At 41.7% G+C, this 22,495-nt stretch overlaps 1 protein-coding gene and 1 pseudogene across 1 annotated transcript in view; both read left to right on the top strand.

The window, feature by feature from the left end:
• LOC124794776 (UDP-glycosyltransferase UGT5-like) overlaps positions 1-22,495 on the top strand; it is a 136,491-nt gene that overhangs the window by 60,361 nt on the left and 53,635 nt on the right. Inside the window, exon 2 of the mRNA XM_047258410.1 lies at positions 20,495-21,307. Coding sequence (XP_047114366.1) covers positions 20,495-21,307 — 813 coding nt within the window. The remainder of the gene's footprint in view (positions 1-20,494; positions 21,308-22,495) is intronic.
• LOC124796936 lies at positions 2,529-2,646 on the top strand (annotated as a pseudogene).

Below are 22,495 nucleotides of genomic sequence, written 5' to 3'. Positions count from 1 at the left end.
TGCAGGCGATGCGCGTGATTCTTACGATTTATACTGAGGTGACAAGTCTCGGGGTAGCTAGATTCACATGAAAAGATTTCCTACGTGATAACTTCCGCACGACGGGGATTAACATTCTTTAAACGCAGAATGGTAGTTGGATCTAGACGCGTGCTATATTCCATTTCGGAAATTGTTATGGAATTAAATATTCCAAGTGTGCCGAGAATATCAAATTTCAGGCACTATCTCTCATCACGGATTACGCAGTGGTCGACGGCCTTCACTTAACGACATAGAACAGTGACTTAGTTGTCAGTGCTAACAGATAAACAGTGCATGAAATAACCGCAGAAATCAATGTGCGACCTATGACGAACGTGTACATCGCCCGCAGTGCCTCTCTTGGGCTCGTGACCATATCGGTTGGGCGCTAGAAAAGTGGAAAGCTTTGGCCTGGTCAGATGACTTCAGATTCCAGGTGCTAAGAGTTCATAGGATTAGAGTGTCGCGCAGACCCCAATAAGCCATGGGAACAAGGCACTGTGCAAGCTGGTGGTAGCTCCATAATGGTGTGGGCTGAGTTTACATAGAATGGACTGCGTTCTCTGGTTCAGATGAACCGATCATTGACTGTCAATGATTGTTCGGCTACTTCGAGACCATATGCAGTTATTCATGGACTACATGTTCCAAAACGACGATGGACTCACCATGGATGACAATGCTACATGTCACCTGGCCACACTTGTTAGCGATTGGTTTAAAGACTGTTCTGGACAGTTGGAGCGAATGATTTGGCCACCGAGAATGCCAGACATGAATCACATCGAACAGTTACGGGACATAATCGAGAGATCAGTTGGTGCACAAAATCCTGCACCGACAACACTTTCGTAATTGTGGACTGCTAAAGACGGTAGCATGGCTCAGTATTTCTGCAGGGGACTATCAAAGACGTCGAGATGCTGCACTACGCCGGGTAAAAGGAGGCCCGACAAGATACCAGGAGGTATTCCATGACTTACGTTAACTTAGTCTAACTTCTAAAGTTTGTGTAGGCTGGAAACGCGTTTGGCCAGCACATTAATTCAGGATTCATTGTGAAGAGCTTGCGAAACACTACCAGGACCCAAAGAGTGTCAATGAAATTATTCGTTGGAATATAATTCGAAATCTGTATTAAATTGCAAATGACGAAAAGGAAAATGGTCTTCCCGTATGATTCGTAAATATTTTCGAAATTGTAGATAACGCAAGTCCAGGAAATCTCGCGTCGGAAGGAATTCAAAAGACCTAGAAAGTGCAATGTCGAGAGCATCGAAAAGGAAATGAATAAAAAAGGCGCAAAGCGACTAATAGCTGGCCAGCCTTGTGATTTATCTATGCTGTAACTATTATACTATTACCATTACATTTCTTTTTTTGCATCCGTCTATGTAGCGTCTACCATTCATAATCAAAACATCTTCAGTCCCAGGTTCGAATCCCGACGCTGCTTAAATTTTGGTTAATAATTAGCATTGGCAGCCGAAGACTTCCGGCATAAGAAGTCTCTCTGCTAATGGCCTTGTCAAAGAGGGCGGAGGAGCGGACACAAGTTCAGGGCACTCTCTTGTCCTAGGGGTGGGAAATTGCCCCTAAAGGTGGAAGAATCAGCAAAGAACGGCTTGATGATGCAGAAGGCAATGGAAACCACTGCACAAAGGCACATAACGTGTATCCACAGGACATGTGGCCTGTAATTGAAGTATCATGAAGATCTCTCCACTGGCAAAAAATTCCGGAATAGTGCTCCATTCGGATCTCCGGGAGGGGATTGCCAAGGGAGAGGTTACCATGAGAAAAAGATTGAACAATCAACGGAAGGATAACGTTCTAAGAGTCGGGGCGAGGAATATCAGAAGCTTGAATGTGGTAGGGAAACTAGAAAATCTGAAAAGGGAAATGCAAAGTATCAATCTAGATATAGTAGGGGTCAGTGAAGTGAAGTGGAAAGAAGACAAAGATTTCTGGTCAGATGAGTATAGGATAATATCAACAGCAGCAGAAAATGGTGCAACGGGAGTGGGATTCGTTATGAATAGGAATGTGTGAATCGCTCAGTGACAGGGTCGTTCTAATCAGAATCGAAAGCAAACCAACACCGACAACGATAGTTCAGGTATTCATGCCGACGTCGCCAGCGGAAGATGAAGAGATAAAATATATGAGGATATTGAAGGGGTAATACAGTATGTAAAGGGAAATGAGAATCTAATAGTCATGGGGAACTGGAATGCAGTTGTAGGGGAAGGAGTAGAAGATAAGGTTACAGGAGAATATGGACTTGGGACAAGGAATGAGAGAGGAGAAAGACTGAGTTCTGTAACAAGGTTCAGCTAGTAACGAATACCCTGTTCAAGAATCACATTGGTGTACGCCTGGTGACTTCTACGCCTAAAGATTTTTCTCCGTTGAGAATGACATGCTGTTTTCAGTTTGCTAAAAATTTTTCAGTATTTTATTCTTTAAATTATAATTAAAAATTTTATGCACTTCTGATAATTGGCAACAGCCTTACCGCAGTGGATACACCGGTTCCCGTCAGATCACCGAAGTTACGCGATGTCGGGCGTGACCGGCACTTGGATGGGTGACCATCTGGGCTGCAATGTGCTGTTGCCATTTTTTCGGGGTGCACTCAGCTTCGTGATGCCAACTGAGGAGCAACTCGACCGAATAGTAGCAGCTCCGGTCCAAGAAAATCATAACGACCGGGAGCACTGTGTGCTGACCACACGCCCCTCCTATTCGCATCCTCAGCTGAGGATGACACGGCGGTCGGATGGTCCCGATGGGCCACTTGTGTGCCTGAAGACGGAGGGCTGATAATTCATGCCGAGCAAATAAAATCTGTATTTTATTGTACATCGTATTAAATACTGTGTACAGTAACTGCCACGAACAATGATATAGATTGTTTTACTTGCGGTTTTTGGGAAGTATATGCTATTTATAATTTACTTACTACATAAATACATTTAATTTGTTGAGTGCAATGTTTTTCATCTATATGGTCCATATCACTAATACTTTTCAGTAATGCTTCATTTTTATTAAACCCATTTACAAAATTGTGAAAAAATTCTAAATTTAGACAGAAAAACTGCAGAAAGCTTGGTTTACAGGGAAAGAGGAAGAGGGGCGAGGTGCAGCTTTGACAGTACTGTCAAGGCCGTAGGATCATCTGGGACTTTGCTCAAACCTTAAGGGCCAAAATTACATACCTGCTAGCGGCACGTAATCTGGCTGGCTGCATCCACTTTCGTGCATTGCAAGGAACCGTATTTTGTATGGCAGTGCCAATGACATTCCCCTCCCTCCCTCCCCCCCCCCCCCCTCTTCTCATTATCCACTCTACTCGTGAAAGGTGTGCCGAAGAAAAACTGCCGTGAACCTCGAAAAGTTATCTGCCGTTGTCATTTCACGAGACATGCTTGGAAGGAAGTAAGTTACGACTCTTCTTCGAACGTACGCCTGTCTTGTAGCATCTGTCAATATAAATTGTTGAACATTTCCGCAAACACGCTCTCGTGGCGACCATACTATGCCATGATGAAACGCGTCGCTTTTTGCTGAATCTCACAGGTATCGTCTGTCAATTCTTCAACTAATCAAGAACTGTAAACAATGATTAACTCCAACATGGATACAACACAGAATATTTCGTATTGTTGTTCAGAGTGGTGCTACCAAAGTCAGTGCAGCTAGTTGTTGTTTGTAATGGAAGATAAGCAGTAAACCAATGCGAATCTCACACGCATTGTTAGAGACATCTTACTTCCTGAAATATTCATTCCTGAGAATATCCCTTGTCTCTAAATATGCCATTCAGCATCTTCCGCCGTATGTATGAATGTGACCATAGTTTTAGGGACCTCCTATACTACACTATCAGCCGGCACAGTTAAGCTAAACGGACGTAAAAGTGTGTTCCAATTTTCTTTATTTACGCACAAAATATATCATCCTTAAAACTCCCCTCCCTCTCCCTATCTAAACAGCCAGCCTTTCCTCTCCCCGTCATCTGGGCGTTCTAGGCAGCTACCTAGTTCGCCTTTATGATCGATTCGGTCCGGCTGTATGTTAAGTTGTAACTCAAACAATGAGGCCTGCCTGCACACGCTAGACTGGAGCAACGTGAGTTTATTGAATCCATTTCCACAATAATCATACCAGATTACATCAACAAACATACGAGTAGGCCTAGAGCATTGGGACATGCATGGCAAAGAGGATTACTCGCCAAAATCAGCTGTTGTCTTGGCCATAATGGGATATAGCGAGGTACGTGACTATGTGCTGTCACATATTCTAGGTGTTGAACTACAAATACAAAGAGCCAGAGTTTGATCCTAACTCTGCACTATCTTTTATCCTTTCACCTGTGGCAATGATTTGTGTACCAGTATGTGCACATTGCTTTGGAGTCCACGTTGACTGGTAGGTCGTTTTATAACTTACTGGGTGAGTCAGCGCAAAGTCTGGAGGAAGGCAAAGGAAAACTACCTCCAGTAACATCAGACATAGCGAAGTAGTGTGTTCAGACAGCTTTATCTTACGTGAGTAGGTATAGCAATGTTCCAGTTCAAAGTGATGCACACTGCACGCAGAAAAGTAATGGCGGAAAATGGATTTGCGGACACGGGTGACTGGTTAGTATTAAAGGGAGAAGGGAAGGAAGATTGGGGTTGATGCAGGGCTTAATTTCAACCCGGAAGTGCCGCAATGGCGTTCCGGCTCATCTCAAGGATTTTTTTTTTCGCACTGGAACAGGTTGACACTGGACCTTCAAAATAGCACACATGTTAAATCTCAAAGTAACTGTAATTCACTGCTGCACCGGCACCACTGGACATGACTTGGCTGACCAACGTGATGCGATTGCCAGGAGCATAGGGCAAGGTAGTATGTGTGTGTGTGTGTGTGTGTGTGTGTGTGTGTGTGTGTGTGTGTGTGTGTGTAGACAGTATACGCAAGATAAGCTGAACTTCGTTCTGAAGTTGGAGACATGTCGTCATAGTCATGAAGGCTGCCGACTTGAGCCGATATGATGGAACAAAACTAGGGAGCAAAGTGACACTCCGACGGGGACAGAGCGTAGCACGTGTTATTTATGTTAAATCTTGTTGTTTTATTGTTCTGATAAAATAAATTATTTTTTAAAAACGTGGATTTCAGAATAGTATTTTGTAAAAAAAAATTTCCTAACTTTTATAACAAGTTTTCAAAAATCGAAACTTGTGATTTTCATGGATTGAGCTTGGGTCTTTTGTATGGTGGAAGAGATGCGTTCCGCCACCTAAAATTTTAGAAATTAAGCACTCGGTTGAACATTCTGTCGACGATGAGGCCAGTGGAATAGAACAAGGGTAGAGAGGGAAATCAGCCATACCCTTTTGAAAGGGTCAGTCTCTGCATTTGCCTTAAGTGATTTAGGGAAATAAGCAACACCTAAATGTGGGTGGCCGGGAGACCTCGCTCCTCGTGAACGGAAGTCCAGCGAGTTCCATGGCGCCACCTTGCTTAGCGGGTTCCTGTTAACATAATTGTTTACTACTGATGGGAATAATACGACAGTATCAAGAGGCGACTGAACTACCTTAGGAGATAGATATTCCCAATATGTAGTGACAGTTAAACATTGTGCCAGATTGTGACTCAAACCTAGGTTTCCTGCTTGTTGCGTTAGGCTATCTGAGCACGAATCATACTTTCATTTTCACTGGTGTTCGCACTTGAGATTTCCGTACACTGCTGCCTGTTGATATGGGTACGTAGGCTTCCGTGGTCAGTGTCATGATTAAAATTCTTCTGGGTGCTCACCCGCGTAATTATATAAAATGCTTTAATTGTAAGCTGTAAAGCCCATGTTTCGATCACATTACAACGGCCTTCTTCAGTGCTAGGCTGGTTTTGGAGCAAGAAAAGCCCCTCTGTTTATTGCAGACGATCGGTGTTAATGTCATATTTGTGAAAGTGTATTGGCCCTAGAATATAATAGGCTAGTTAACGCGAAAGAGAGAGGGTAGCAAAGAAGCTATTCTTGGACTAGGCGGCTCGTCAGTGATTGGTGACAGTTTGCAAATCAGCGTTTGGTTTCTCGTGGGCATGTTTTCTTCCTGGTGTGCGAGAAAATACACTGAGTCCTTTTACAGCTGTTTGTTTAGGGTGTCGCCCGGTGAGCCTTGAGCTTCCCGAACGCTCGCGGCCCATTGGACAGTGATAGCCGGGAGCAGGACGCCGGAAGTTTGTAGCCGTCCTGTCTACTGCTTAATTTCAATCGCATCTCGAATTTTGCCTTTGCGCATCCACGACTGTTTCGCCAGCACACGAGCTTCAAAGAGCACTGTCCACGCTCACTGTGGTGTTCCGCTATCGCCGGTTTCTTGTGTTGTGCTAACCGCACATAGTGTTCACGCTCTGCTACTCGTGTGTTAACAGGTCTCCGTGCCTCACCTCTGTAGACGTCCGCCCTGGTAGCTGAGTGGTCAGCGTGACAGACTGTCAATCCTAAGGGCCCGGGTTCGATTCCCGGCTGGGTCGGAAATTTTCTCCGCTCAGGGACTGGGTGTTGTGTTGTCCTAATCATCATCATTTCATCCCCATCGACGCGCAGGTCGCCGAAGTGGCGTCAAATCGAAAGACCTGCACCAGGCGAACGGTCTACCCGACGGGAGGCCCTAGCCACACGACATTTCCATTTATTTACCTCTGTAGACAGCTCCGCCCTCACAACGTAATTTATTTCTATTGTATTTAGTTGGTTCATTGCATCCGGCTAATGCGGAAAATCGGCGTGAACCCTCGTCTATGTAAGACGTTGCCTAACCGTTTACTGACGCCCTTCACATATGGTAAGTGCACTAACTGAAGTTTCTCTTAATTGTCTTCTTGTCTTGTTCCGTTTCGGATGGCCTTGGTCGCCTTTCTTATAAGGCTGTAATCATAACCAATAGAGCGAAACGTGTGATGCAGCTCCCTCAATACTTCTTTGATGTTGTTAGTGTCATTTAATCGGTACGCACAGGCAGTCAGCGTGTGCGGAAACTGAGCACTTCTTACCTGGGTGACGGTGAATTTCCGCCTGCAGGTACCAATTTGTGAGAGTTGTCTTCCGGTACGTTTTGTGTCCCTGTGTACCACCGCAGTTTTATATGCCCCCACGTCTAAAAATGGTAACGCATCGTTTCTGTCGGTTTCGTGAGAGAACTGTGAAATCTTCCGCAGGGCGTTTAAGTATGCGGTTCTGCACTCTCTGCGTGCCCGTGCATACAGAATACGTGACCCTAGCAACACCAAAGAAGAATTGAGCGATCTACACCATACGTTTCGCGCCAACAGTTGTGTATAAGAAAGGTGACGAAGGCCAGTCGAAATAAAACCCGAAAAGAAGGCAAGGAAGAAAAGCTTCTGTTAGTACACTCACAGTCTGTGAAGGGCGTTCGTGAACGGCTAGGCAAAGTTCCCCCACCGACGAAATTTCAAACAGATTTTTCGGAGTTGCCACTGGATTGACAGCTGATAGGTTCCACCAAGGAAGCAATGAACAGTCTAAATACTACAGGAATTTATTAACTATGTTGTGAATGTGGAAATGTCTACAGAGGGGAGATAGACAAGTTAGGACACGAGAACGACGACATGAACGCTATGTGCGATTAGTACAGCACAATAAATCGGCGATAGCGCAACACCACCATGGCTGTAGACAGTCTGTCTTGTTCCAGGAAGCCCGTGAGCAGGCGAGATTCGTGGATGCGCCAAGGCATAATTCGAGATGCGATTGAAATTATTAAGCAGCCCTGGCTGCCAGCTACCCCCGTCAAAAGACCCGCGAGCGATCGCGGTGCAGAAGCCTCACTGCGTATGGACGCGACAAACTAAACAAACAGCTATGGAGGGACTGTCAGTGTATTTCCGCACACCCGAGGAAGTAAACATGCCCACGAGAAACCAAGCGCTGGCTGTCGCCAATCACTGACAAGCCGGCTAGCCCACGAATAGCCTCTATCCTACCTTATCCCTTTCGCCTTTTGTCATGACTAGCGCCAACATGGTTTCACAAATATGACTTACTGACACCGATCATGTGCAATAAGCAGAAGCACCGTTCCTCCGCCAAAACCACATGGGAATATGGTCACTTGAGGAACGGAGTCTGCGTAGTATCGTGGCTTACCCAGCCACAGAAGACACGTACAGGGCTATTACAAATGATTGAAGCGATTTCATAAATTCACTGTAGCTCCATTCATTGACATATGGTCATGACACACTACAGATACGTAGAAAAACTCATAAAGTTTTGTTCGGCTGAAGCCGCACTTCAGGTTTCTGCCGCCAGAGCGCTCGAGAGCGCAGTGAGACAAAATGGCGACAGGAGCCGAGAAAGCGTATGTCGTGCTTGAAATTCACTCACATCAGTCAGTCCTAACAGTGCAACGACACTTCAGGACGAAGTTCAACAAAGATCCACCAACTGCTTACACCATTCGGCGATGGTATGCGCAGTTTAAAGCTTCTGGATGCCTCTGTAAGGGGAAATCAACAGGTCAGCCTGCAGTGAGCGATATAAAGCAAGCAGGGAGCTAAACATACCACAGCCGACGGTTTGGAAAATCTTACAGAAAAGGCTAAAGCAGAAGCCTTACCGTTTACAATTGCTACAAGCCCTGACACACGATGACAAAGTCAAACGCTTTGAATTTTCGGCGCAGTTGCAACAGCTCATGGAAGAGTGCGAAACTTGTTTTCAGTGATGAAGCAACATTTTTTTCTTAATGGTGAAGTGAACAGACACAATGTGCGAATCTGGGCGGTAGAGAATCCTCACGCATTCGTGCAGCAAATTCGCAATTCACCAAAAGTTAACGAGTTTTGTGCAGTCTCACGGTTTAAAGTTTACGGCCCCTTTTTCTTCTGAGAAAAAAATGTTACAGGACATGTGTATCTGGACATGCTGGAAAATTGGCTCATGCCACAACTGGAGACCGACAGCGCCGACTTCATCTTTCAACAGGATGGTGTTCCACCACACTTCCATCATGATGTTCGGCATTTCTTAAACAGGAGATTGGAAAACCAATGGATGGTCGTGGAGGAGATCGTGATCAGCAATTCATGTCATGGCCTCCACGCTCTCCTGACTTAACCCCGTGCGATTTCTTTCTGTGGGGTTATGTGAAAGATTCAGTGTTTAAACCTCCTCTACCAAGAAACGTGCCAGAACTGCGAGCTCGCATCAACGATGCTTTCGAACTCATTGATGGAGACATGCTGCGCCGAGTGTGGGAGGAACTTGATTATCGGCTTGATGTCTGCCGAATCACTAAAGGGGCACATATCGAACATTTGTGAATGCCTAAAAAAACTTTTTGAGTTTTTGTATGTGTGTGCAAAGCATTGTGAAAATATCTCAAATAATAAAGTTATTGTAGAGCTGTGAAATCGCTTCAATCATTTGTTATAACCCTGTATACAAATTTGTTCCTGTTGTTGTGGTCTTCAGTCCAGAGACTGGTTTGATGCAGCTCTCCATGCTACTGTCCTGTGCAAGCTTCATCACCTTGAAATATCTACTGCAACCTACATCCTTCTGAATCTACTTAGTGTATTCATCTCTTGATCTCCCTCTAAGATTTTTACACTCAACGCTGCCCTCCAATACTAAATTGGTGTTCCCTTGATGCCTCAGAACATTTCCTACCAAAAAAATTATCAGCACTGAATTGAGACAAATGAATCAATGGGGATGAAATCAGTGTAGATGCACTGAGTATCGGTGCAAATTGTTCAGATATGCTGAAACTGCATTATAATAAATATGCATTGATGACTGAAAATTTTTGCCAAACCAGGACTTCAGACCTGATATCCTTCCCATCCTTGTCCTGAGTTCCTACTCCGTCGAGAATGACTCCATGGGTTTTTTTATTGTGTGCAAAAAGGGGAGGAGGAGCATGATACTTAGGATGAGAGATAAGAATATCTAGCCCAAAGAAAACGAAACGAAGTGGCTGCGCTAGTTAATCCATTGATGACTCACAAATATACCCTGTTCTACAGAAACTGCTGTAATAATATGAAACATCTAAGAAGAAACTAATGTTCACAGCTGCTGTCACCAAAACTAGACTTCAGACTCAACAAAGAAACTCACAGGAAACAGTTATCCTGACAAGACTATTCTGTTGTAAAAGATGCCAAATTAACCAAATGATTGTGCGTCAGTGACAAAACCTGCCAGCAGAACATTAGATCCTTACGAAAGAGTAGACTCGAAAAGTCTTGTAGTTAGTTCAGAGGTTGTATAGATTGTGACAGTGACAGTGTATCGGGAGTGAGCCTGTTGTCGTTGAACTGTTGCACTCTAATACCTGATAACCTTAAAGTTAGACTATCGGAGTGTGTGCTGCTGTTATCTCTTTCGTGGCTGTAAACAATAACGGTGCTGTCCCTCCGGCATGGATATCAGTTTTCACAGTCGGACAATACTCAAGTACTTGCCATTATGCAGTATACAATCATGAGGAACGGTGTTTGCTGCTGTGTTGCTGAGAGAGCACTCCCGTCGCCATACGAATCGAGTAATTCATTGTCACATGACTGGGACATTGTCAGCTGCCACAGGATGGACATTACATCACATCAGCACATTAGACTGCAGCCATATACTGAGTACTCGATGTAGTGGACAATCCGTCTTCAAGGCTGTTTAGACTCTGGACTTCCTACGAGCGTGCAAACACGTAAAAAGTATACTGTAAGTATCGTGAATTAGGGTAGATCGCCGCTGCGACAGTCAGCTGTCATGGGCAACAGTAAATCGTTGAAAGGGCTAGAATTCATTGTTTTAGACTATAACATCTAATGGACAAACAATACTTAGTCACTTAGCAACTGAATGCTGGACAAGAGCAGTCATCGATCAGACATACCACCCGAAAGTGTTCCTGCCACTATGGGAAGCAGTAACCACTTCTTCAAATCTCTTGGTACACACAGCCTAGCACCGACGCAAGTCCACCACCTTTGATTGCCTGAAGCATGGATATGATTGGTTGGGTTGATGAGTTGACATGTCCAATGTCAGGGAACTCATACAAGGCTCGTTCAGTAAGTCATGCAACACATTTTTTCTCTGGCAGTTTCGGTTGAAAAAATGAGGAACTTGTTATGGAACATAAAACATTACCGCTCTAGCCCTATAGTCTGTTCCGACGAGTAGTGGCGCTGTATGTAGCCTTCCAAATAGCGTCTGTAACAGAGGTGCTTCCAAAGCACAGAGCTGTCATTGAGTTTCTTTCGGCGGGTAACCAGAGCATCGCAGATACTCATAGGATATGCAGAATGTCTACAGAGACCTAGTAGTGAACAAAAGTACGGCGAGTCTGGTCGAGGCGTCTGTCATCGTCTCAACAAGGCCACGCAAACTTGTCGATCTCCCGTCAACGCAAGGTTTCACAAGTCTCCGCACCCGAGAGCGTCCACAAAACTTCATTGGACTGTTCCCCCTCATCCACCCTAAAGGCCGTATCTCGCACCCTCAGACTTCCGTCTGTTTCACCCAACGAAGGATGCACTCGGGGGAAGCATATGTGGATGATGGAGAGGTTATTGATGCAGCAATACGTTGACTCCGACGTCGATCGTTAGTGGTACCACGTGGCGTACAGGCCCTTCGAGTAACGTGGCGTAATGCCGTCGTGTTGAACGGAGATTATGATGAAAAATAGGGGTTTGTAGCCAAAAGAGGGAATAATATGGTGTATTGGAATCCTGAATAAAATAAACCTGCTTTCACAAAAAAAATTCGTTGAACCTTCTTTCACAAAAAAATTCGTTGAACCTTCTTTCACAAAAAAATTCGTTGAACCTTCTTTCACAAAAAAATTCGTTGAACCTTCTTTCACAAAAAAATTCGTTGAACCTTCTTTCACAAAAAAATTCGTTGAACCTTCTTTCACAAAAAAATTCGTTGAACCTTCTTTCACAAAAAAATTCGTTGAACCTTCTTTCACCAAAAAAATTCGTTGAACCTGCTTTCACCAAAAAAATTCGTTGAACCTGCTTTCACAAAAAAAAATCGTTGCATTACTTACGGAATGCTCCTCGTACACCGAAAACTACTCGAGGCTATGGGCCTATACGGGGAACAGTTGAGGTAGATAAGCTGTTAATACATCCAGGATGTTTGTGATATAAAGTGGAATCCCTAATCATCTAGTACTGTCTCTTACTAGTGAATAATACAGGAAACCATAGTATAGTGCAGCTGTTACTGCAGAATACTTTTCTGATAACTGCAACATTCTACAGACTTCCTCTAGGAAACATTCAGTTCTTCATGAGAAATCTAGGTGGTTTATTGAGCTGCCTGTCAGAAAAGAAGAAATGGTTAATATTTTGTGCATATTTCGGTGTAGAGGGCGGTTCGGAAAGTAACCACCGTATTAGTGTGGCACTACTATTTGCGTGCGAAGCGCCGTAATAGTCACATCTGCACTTTCTCTGATTAAGTAAACTTCCAGCTGTGGGAGTACTGTACGAATCTCGGTCTTTCGCATATTGGCTTATTAAAACCTCAAAACACCAGCGCTGTAATAAAAAAAGGTTTCAGCAGCAGATATTTCTCGTCAGTTGTGTACTTTTATACGGTCCTAACGTTATAAGTGAAGGTATTATGAGGCAAAGGGTCAGATTTTTTTAAACTGGTGGAACAAATATTCATGATCAAGAGAGGAGTGGTAGACCTTCTGTTGCGAGTCTACATCTACATCTGTATTCTCCAAACCATCGTGAGGTGCGTGGCAAACGGTACATCCCATTGTACAAGTTACTAGGGTTTCTTCCAGCACCATTCACGTATGGAGCACGAGAAGAATGATTGAGTGGCTCTGTGCGTGTAGTAAGTATTCTAATCTTATCCTCAGTGTCCCTATGTGAGCGATACGTAGGGAGTTGTTGTATATCCCTAGAGAATCATTTAAAACCAGTTCCTGAAACTTCAATAGAATTCTCGGGATAGTTTGTTTTAGAGAGCCTGCCAGTTGAGTTCCTTCAGTATCTGTTACACTCCCACCTGCGACGGTCGGCGGAATGGAATAAGAGTCGCTGTTGTGTTCCACACCGAAAATATCCTATCTTCCGTTTGCGCGCACGAACAATGCAGGTCCGGCGTCGGCAAAGGCGTGCAGGACTCTGTCCTCGAGCTTTGTCAGCTCCGCTTAAATACCATCGATCCGAAATTCCCGAAGCTACGTCACGTAACTGCTTTTCAGTGATCACCACTTATTCCCATAACTCTTTACATAGAAGTGCAATCTTACTTCTGTTTGCACCATTATGTGCGCGCTCAACTTCTTATCAAAAACTTACTTTACACAAATTTGTAGCTGCAGTAGTTTGCCCCGAATTAATGTTTCAATGTTTTGCAAATCTGTGCAGAGTGCGAAAATAGTGTTTGCCCATTTGTGCCACTAAATAGCATCAAAGTTCTTTATAAGGCACCACTTTCCGTACTGATTTGAAGCACTCTCTCTGATGGACTGATCAGAATTTACGTAGATACAAGATTAAACCAATATGGGCAAAACAAGCAAAAAATATTAATAAACGACAACATACCAGAATAATTACAAATATCACATACTAATCGTGTTGAAATGTGTGTAACAACACCCACTGTCACACACTACCTTGATGTTCGTGTATGTGTCTTTTATGATTTCTTTTAATTATTAACAAGAAATTAATAAAATTGGTATTTTATCAGTGAAAAATATAAATCGTATCGGTGTCCCGGCTCATTTGTCTGAAACTCCTCTTTCATTTGCCATATCATACTTTGTAGTACTAATTTGCGTTTGCGTATAATTAACACAAACGTGGATGATAATGATGTATGGTTTGTGGGGGCACTCAACCACACGGTCATCAGCGCCCGTACAGTCCCAATTTTTACTCAGTCCAATTTTTACAAAGTCCTGTAGAGCCACTGTCACAAGTGGTGGTGGTGGTGGTGGTGGTGGTGGTGGTGAAGTGACAACACACACCCAGTCCCCAGGCAGAGAAAATCTCCAACCCGGCTGGAAATCGAAGCCAGAACTCCGTGATCCAGAGGTAGCAACGATAGGCACGAGACCACGAGCTCTTACTGGATGAAGTATTGTCTTAAAGCATGTGCTGGAACGGGAAAAACGCTCGTGATGTCACTTAACCGCCAGCCGTTTGAAACTGACAGGTCTACGTGGAGCGATCTGCCGCTGATCACTCGCTCGCCGCAGTCTTCCTTCTCGCTCTCCGCAGTCTTCCTTCTCGCTCTCGCCTGCTGTTTGGCTGAGCCGGCCTCACCGGTCACCATGTGCGCACACTTTAAGCGTAACCCGCAATCAAATTTCTCTCTTCAAATGACCGTTGTGTCACATGGATTAAACAAACATGTGACGATTCGTACTGACCTCCTTTGTATACGTTCACTATCCTTTAGGACTATCTGGCACGGTTCCACACATTCGAGCAATATTCTAGAACTGGTCACACGAGTGATTTGTAAGTAGTCCCTCTTGTAGACTGATTGCACTTCCCCAGTGTCCTACCAATAAACCGAAGTCTGCTACCTGCTTTACCCACGACTGAACGTATCTACATCTATACTCCGCGAGCCACCTTACGGTGTGTGGCGGAGGGTACTTACTGTACCACTATCTGATCCCCCTTCCCTGTTCCATTCACGAATTGTGCGTGGGAAGAACGACTGCTTGTAAGTCTCCGTATTTGCTCTAATTCCTCGGATCTTTTCGTTGTGATCATTACGCGAGATATATGTGGGCGGTAGTAATATGTTGCCCATCTCTTCCCGGAATGTGCTCTCTCGTAATTTCGATAATAAACCTCTCCGTATTGCGTAACGCCTTTCTTGAAGTGTCCGCCACTGGAGCTTGTTCAGCATCTCCGTAACGCTCTCGCGCTGACTAAATGTCCCCATGACGAATCGCGCTGCTTTTCGCTGGATCATGTCTATCTCTTCTATTAATCCAACCTGGTAAGGGTCCCATACTGATGAGCAATACTCAAGAATCGGACGAACAAGCGTTTCATATCCCTACAAAATGTTCCACACGGGTATTTGTATGAGTTGGCCGATTCCAGCAGTGACTCATTCGTATTACAGTCACACGATACTACGTTTTTTCGTTTTGTGAAGTGCAAAATTCTGTTTCTGAACATTTAGAGCAAGTTGTCAATTTCTGCACATGTTGAAATCTTATCAAGATCTGACTGAATGTTTATGCAGCTTCTCTCAGATAGTGCTTCATTGTAGGTAGCTTCATTGTAGGTAGCTTCATTGTAGGTAGCTTCATTGTAGGTAGCTTCATTGTAGGTAGCTTCATTGTAGGTAGCTTCATTGTAGGTAGCTTCATTGTAGGTAGCTTCATTGTAGGTAGCTTCATTGTAGGTAGCTTCATTGTAGGTAGCTTCATTGTAGGTAGCTTCATTGTAGGTAGCTTCATTGTAGGTAGCTTCATTGTAGGTAGCTTCATTGTCTGCAAAAAAGCCTGATTTTACTATTAATATTGTCTGCAAGTTCCTTAATATGCAACATGAACAGCAAGGATCCCAACACACTTCCCAGTGGTACACCTGAAGTTACTTCTGCATCTGATGATGACTCTCCATCCCAGATAACATGCTGTGTCCTCCCTACTAAAAAGTACTCAAGATATGGGGGGGGGGGGAGGGGGGGGGGGACCTAGTAAGAGGCAATTTCACTTTGCATACTGATCTTCTACTCAAATGAAAATTTCATAAAATGATCACCCTGTTCTTGTGACAAAGCAGTTTTCTTGTGATGTGTTGAAGCATAGTTATTTCCATGGTTCTTTTGGAGTTCTTCACCATACACAAACTTCACAATGGTACTTCTAAAGCACAATACACAATGCTGTGAAGTCTGTAAAGAACCATGGAAATAATAATGCCTCAACACATCACAAGAAAACTGCTATGTCATAAGAACAGAGTGAGTGATCGTTCTATAAATTTTCATGTGAACAGATCATAAATACACAAAGTGAAATCACCTCTTACTAGGTCATCCTCTTCTTCTCCACAGGATGATATCAGTCAGTTAAAGAAACTTTAATATCTGTATAAACATGTGTTAAATGTTTTTGTAATGTTAATTTAGCCTGATGATGAGGTATAATCCTAGAGACATGTTACTAAATAAATAATTTAGTTGTGAACATGTTCTGTGACTGGTAGTGGTATTTGGAAACTCTTCATAGCAAAATCATTATTTGCACAGTTTCTGAATTCTTAGTGTATAAAAAGAAATCTTTTATGTCAACCAATTCTGGGTTTTGTTTTGAAGATGTTAAGTGAAACTCCCCTATCTCATTGTCCAGCTTTCCCCCAATGTGTCTTTGAAGGATCTTGGAAAATATGTAATATGTGACTGCAAGGAGTGGTGTTCCTCTGTAGTTACTGGGGTCTTCTTTTTTTTTTAAGTGGGTGGGTAACAGCTGAGGTTCAGTCATCTGAGTTTCTCAATAGCCCATATGTATTGTATTTATATGGTTGTGTGTGTTTTCTCTGACTAATTTCAGCATTTCTGTCACTATAATATCTTCCCTTAGATGCTTTGTGTTTGAGATTTACAACCTCTTTGACTTTGTCCTATGTGGGAGGAGGGATGTGCTTGATGTTCAGTTACTGGGTTCCCTAATGAGGAGTCACTGAGTAGGTGCAATAGCATTTAAAAGCTTCTAGAAGTAGTCATCTAGAGTTTTTCTGCCATCACTGTCACTGACATATAGTGAACCATCTGCTCACTGGAGATGTAAAGTAGGATACAAAAAAGGGGTTGTTTATTGTTCGAGACCCTTGTATTAGCATCTAGAGCTGTTCCTTTGAAATTTTTCCTTGGCCTGCTGAATCAGTTGGTTGTTGTACTTCCTACTTGCCACTCTTCTATTGCTGGTTGTGGTCTTCCTTTGGCTAATAAAGGCATGTACATTGCCTTCATTTTTATACTGGTTCCATTTGACCCATGCTAATAGTCTCTTTTTACTTAATTACTGCAATGTTAACAGAATAACTCAGAATTTTTAAGTAGTTGATATGGTAACTATACAAAAACTTAATGAATTTTTTAAAACACACACAAAATTGTCTTTGAACACCTTGGTTAACAAATAATTTTTTCACTTCCTATTTTCTTAACAAAAAAGTGAAAACTGTGCTTATGTATTACTCTTTAACATTAAAACTTTCTGGACCATATTTTTAATATCTGTACGGTTTTATTTACTAATTACAAAATGTAAGACATGAGGCCATAATTCCTCCTGTAACGTCAGGCTATTTATCTGATGATACCTATTTGCGTACACAGTGTCTCAACATGACAGATTTTTTATTCCCACCATAATAACACAATAAAGAGAAATGAGTGAGTTTAAAGGGCATATGCCACCAATTTGGGCATTTCATCCCACTGACTTAACACAGAAGCACAAATCAATCATACCTTCGGTAGATGTAAGAAAATAACTCACAAAGCTGTACAATGTTCATTTGCAGATCTGTGGTTTCTCTAGATTCTATCTTGGTTTATTAGTTTCTTGTCTGTTGTGGCACATACACAACCTCCATTTTTCCACTAGCCTATCCATTCAATGTAGGTGTACACTTAGATTTACCCTACAAATCTCTGTTGTCAGTTTCTGATTTTAGCCAGTTTTCAGTACCTAATATAATGTATATGAGCTCCACTACTTTATAGGACTGCTTCAAACTCTGGGACTTTCTGAAATTTGCTTTAGCAGTTGATCTTTGGAATTTTAATTGTTTCATCTGTGGGGATAATTTGCGCCTTACACTGATACTTTGATCTCTCCTCCTGCCATCTTTATGTACAATGGATGGAGACTCATCTAAGCTATAAAGAAAGGAAAAAACCTTGTGTGTACTCTACACACAGTTAGCTATGTAGGTAGCAGCCTCTGACTAGGGAGGGGCAAATTTTAAAAATACAGATATTTAAAGGACACATTGACATTATTGAGACAAAGATACCAGCATTTTAATATATCAATATTTTTGGCCCATTCGTATGCAAGAGGTGTCTCAGGAGTGAAACACTTCTGATGTGTGACGTTCACATTTCAGACAAGAAGAAACCATTTTCCATTAAATACCAATGCAGTAATGTGTGTGACTTTTGTATTGGATGGACATCACTTTTACCATGCATCTATCTTTCATTGATCGATGCACTAGGGGAATAAGGAGAGCACACATTCTGCCTTATATTTGGGAGCAGGGAGTAGAATTTCCACCATTTTCATACAGTGCTGCCACCAAACAAGTTCATCTTGCACCTTGTTTCAATTATTTGCAATGGTAAAAAGGACACATGAAAGTAATAAACTTTCATAATATGCATTACAGATACCTTCATGTTGAAATCTGGTGCTCAGTTGCGGTACTAAATATGAAATTAAATTAAGCCATTTGTACGACATTTACAGTTAGATTGCAAAGATTGGCAGTAGCAAGGAATCTGCAGATAAGAACTGCATAGTCTATGAATCAAGAAATGACAGGTAAAAAAAAATATCACTTTTGATACTCAATATCAGTTAATTGATACATTGATAATCTAGATATTGGCAACATATATTGACACTATAATGAAAAAAATTTTATATTTAGGTATATCAATATTTCTTCCCCATTGCTACTTCTGATGTGTAGGTCACTTCATCCTTAACACATTTAGGGGGGGGGGGCTAAAATTCTCAACACTATGGTGCAAGTCCAGGAAGCCACAGCAAAGCTCAACGCAGAACCTCTGAAGTATCTGGTTCAAGCCTTCTACATGGCTCAGAACCAGAACACCCCAATTATTTTTGGGAAGAGTGCTGCAGATTGTGAGCTTTGTTGAAACTCTGTGAGCAACGTTTGTAGTCTCGACCTTTTCTGGCAGTCACTGGCATGATATGGCCTCTGATAAGATGACAATCTTTGTTCATTGCAAAGTGTATCACAATTTGCAGTTGACTGTACCTTGTTCCCTGAATGGGTGCCAGAACACCTTCAGTGAGTGGAATAAGGCCTCCAGAGTAACACACAGAATGCATAATGTGACCTCATGCTGCTATTTCTCTGAGTTGTACCATTATTCGCGATACTTCTGAACTGCCGATGATTACTATACCCCAACTGTTTTGTGTTCACCTTCCCTTGACGCAGGGCACAGGAGGTTTCTCAACAGGTGAAGCATGTTTCACTGGTTCAGGTTCACTTTCAGTGGAAGCACTATGAAATTGTTGGTTAGGGGATGGATGTAATAGCTTGAGTTCCTTCATCTGGCCCCTCCTTTCCCCTTCCTCCCCATTCAGATGGCCTCTAAACTTACCGACATTTCTTTGAAGATATGATCTATCGTCTTTCTCCCCCTAGAACCAAATGCTTTTTTGAAAGTAGTAAATGATACTTTTGTCAGTTTTCTGGTTAACATTCTGTGGTAAACTATTAATTTTACTCACCAAGCAGGAAGAAAAAGCACATAAAAGGAGCTTCACTTTCAGAGCTAGTGGCTCCTTCTGCCAGCAGAAGTCTTTTCTTCTCATCCTGTCCAGTAAGCCTCACCTGACCCGCAGTTCTGGGTGACTTTTCTGAAATCTACCACTTTTCCTAAAGTTATACAGTCGTTTACCTTTGCCCCTCCTCCTTCCCCTTCTGTTGGGAGGAGCCCCTTGCTCCAAAAGCTTGCATAAGTAAACCTTCTTTTATGTGTGTTTTCTACCTCCACATATTGAGTAAGTTTTTATCCATCTAATTACATTATATTGTCAAATTATTTTCATTGTTAAATTATTAATTTTAACTCACAAATCTGTTCATGCATGAACATTGCAGTGATATCCTCCCAGCTGTTTGTATGAAGTTTCCACAGCTCTGTTCAGAATCTTATCTGTTACCAAATTTATCAGAAAGCAAGTTACATCTCTTGTAACCTTTGGCTCTGACCCTTTCAGTAATTCTGCTGTGTTTATCTTCACCACATGGTTTGTTTCTTTTTGGTCTTTTGGTGGCCTCATTAATTTCTATCTCTATTAGTGAGAAATAAAGATGTCCAGGTATTGCAGAAAATTCTAATTTAACTGTTGGAACTGGATTGTTTGTCAATTTTTTGATAGCATTTCTCAGTTTTCTTTCTTATTTAACCCTGTTCTGTCATAAATCTTAGAAACAAATACTTACTTGAAACAGATGCTTAGTGTTCAATAATCTTTTAAGTAAACATTTTAATGTTATTAAGCTTGTATAGTTTTTCAGTATAAACCTTTTTATCTTACTTCAGTAAGATATGAAAATTTTATTTTTAGAGTAATAATTTTGAGTGTATCGACATTAACTGAAAAAATTCTAAACTGGATGGATCTCTCATTTATTTCAGATGCAGATACTGTCGCTGCTTGTATTGTTAGCAGTGTCCATTGATGGCACAAATTCTGCACGTATCCTGGGTTTGTTCCCTTACCCAGGCAAAAGTCATTTTATCATGTTTGAAGCATTAATGAAAGGACTTGCATTTAGAGGACATGAAGTTATTGTGTACAGCCATTTCCCACAGAAAACACCAATACCAAACTACATAGACATCAGTCTGGTTGGGTCTGTTCCAACAGTAGTTGATGCAATTAAATTAGAAGATTCATTTGGCTCAGGTTTTTCAACAGTTTTCAAGCTGAAAGAAATGGCAATAACAAACTGTGAAAACGTTTTAGCATTTCCACCAGTACAAAAGCTTATAAACTCAAAGGAGAATTTTGATTTAATTTTCACAGAAGCATTTAATACAGATTGCATGTTACCATTCGTTTACAAATTTCAGGCACCGCACATTGCTCTCTGCTCACATATACCTATGCCTTGGCTTGGTGACCGTTTTGGAAATCCAGATAACCCTTCTTACATACCAAACCATTTTCTGCCCCACAGTGATCAGATGGACCTCCCTGAGCGTTTCAAGAATACAGTATACTCTGAACTGCAGAAGTGGTACTATTACAGATACATGGAACAACCTACACATGCAATAGCTACTAAATACTTTGGGGAATCACTTCCACCTTTGCATGAAATTGCAAAAAATACGAGCCTCCTTATTATCAACACAAGTCCTATCCTTAACCTTCCTAGGCCTCAGGTACCAGGTGTCATTGAAGTTGGAGGGATACATATCCGACCAGCCAAGAAATTGCCAAAGGTTAGTAGTGTTATGTTCTTCTGATTATTAGTAATCTAGTTTATTATAAAAACAACAAACTTAATGAACAGTGGCTTTTTTCTGTAGAACATTTGTAGTCTTCAATGCTAATCATATAATAAAGTTAATGTTTTTTGTAGCGCAAATTTGATGACACAGCAGCATTTTCTCAATGATATTTCAGAAAAGACAGTGCAGTTATATATCAGATAAACATTTTCTTTCACTAACAAATGGTTCATAAGGGTACATACAGAAACACATGAGTCTCAGTATTCAAAAATAATCAGCCACATCTGAAAGAACACTAATGTAATTGATCCTAAGTAAAATAACCCTGAGCTTATCCCTTCTTTGCTGCTGCTGATATAGTCTTAACATACACACACACTTGACGTTGCACCAGATACCGTATTTAGCTGAGTACAAGATGACACTGAATATGACATTTCCCGAAAATTTTATTTTTAACATATTCTGACTAATTAAAACTATGAACCGCATATTGAAACAAAGAATCTGCCTATAAAAGTTAACATTTTACTTGTTCAAAACTTAAGACATTTTCTACCTGCATCTTGATAATACAAGGAGAAATAAAATAAACAGGTGGCTTATCTTTATTTTTATCCCCACTTGCTATTTTGCTTTTTGTCATCTCTGGTATCAACATATGGGATGATACTTTCACCTAATGAATAAGAGGTGAGGGGAGAGGCAATATATTTCTGTTATGAGCAGCAATGAAATTTATAATCTTAGTTCTTACAAATATTGGGCTATTTCTTCTGAATACATTGTAATTTTTAACATTTTGACTGTGGTAGGATCTAAGATAGCTGTTTTTCCTGAATATATAATAAATTTTGCATCTACACTGGCTGGATAATTTGACAATATTCCTTAGTCTCTTGTTTCCAAACATGTCATCTACTGACTACTCTCTCATTAACTGCATAGAACCAGCAACTGACACACTGTTTATGTTTTTGTCATTGTTCATAGTGAGCATTGACAACACTGCTGCACGAAACATGTAAGTACACAATTTGCCCCTATGTAGTCTTTTAGTCTCTCTTGCAGAAATTATACTACTGTTAAGTTTTTAACCAATTTTAAAGTCAATTCCATTCCATCTGTAAATGGATTCAGGCAAACTAATGTTTAAACATGGTATAAATGTTAATA

The sequence above is a fragment of the Schistocerca piceifrons genome, chromosome 4, assembly GCF_021461385.2.
Source record: "Schistocerca piceifrons isolate TAMUIC-IGC-003096 chromosome 4, iqSchPice1.1, whole genome shotgun sequence".
Taxonomy (NCBI): domain Eukaryota; kingdom Metazoa; phylum Arthropoda; class Insecta; order Orthoptera; family Acrididae; genus Schistocerca; species Schistocerca piceifrons.
The sequence above is the reverse complement of the archived record's forward strand: the minus strand, read 5'-3'. Positions and strand labels throughout refer to the sequence as shown.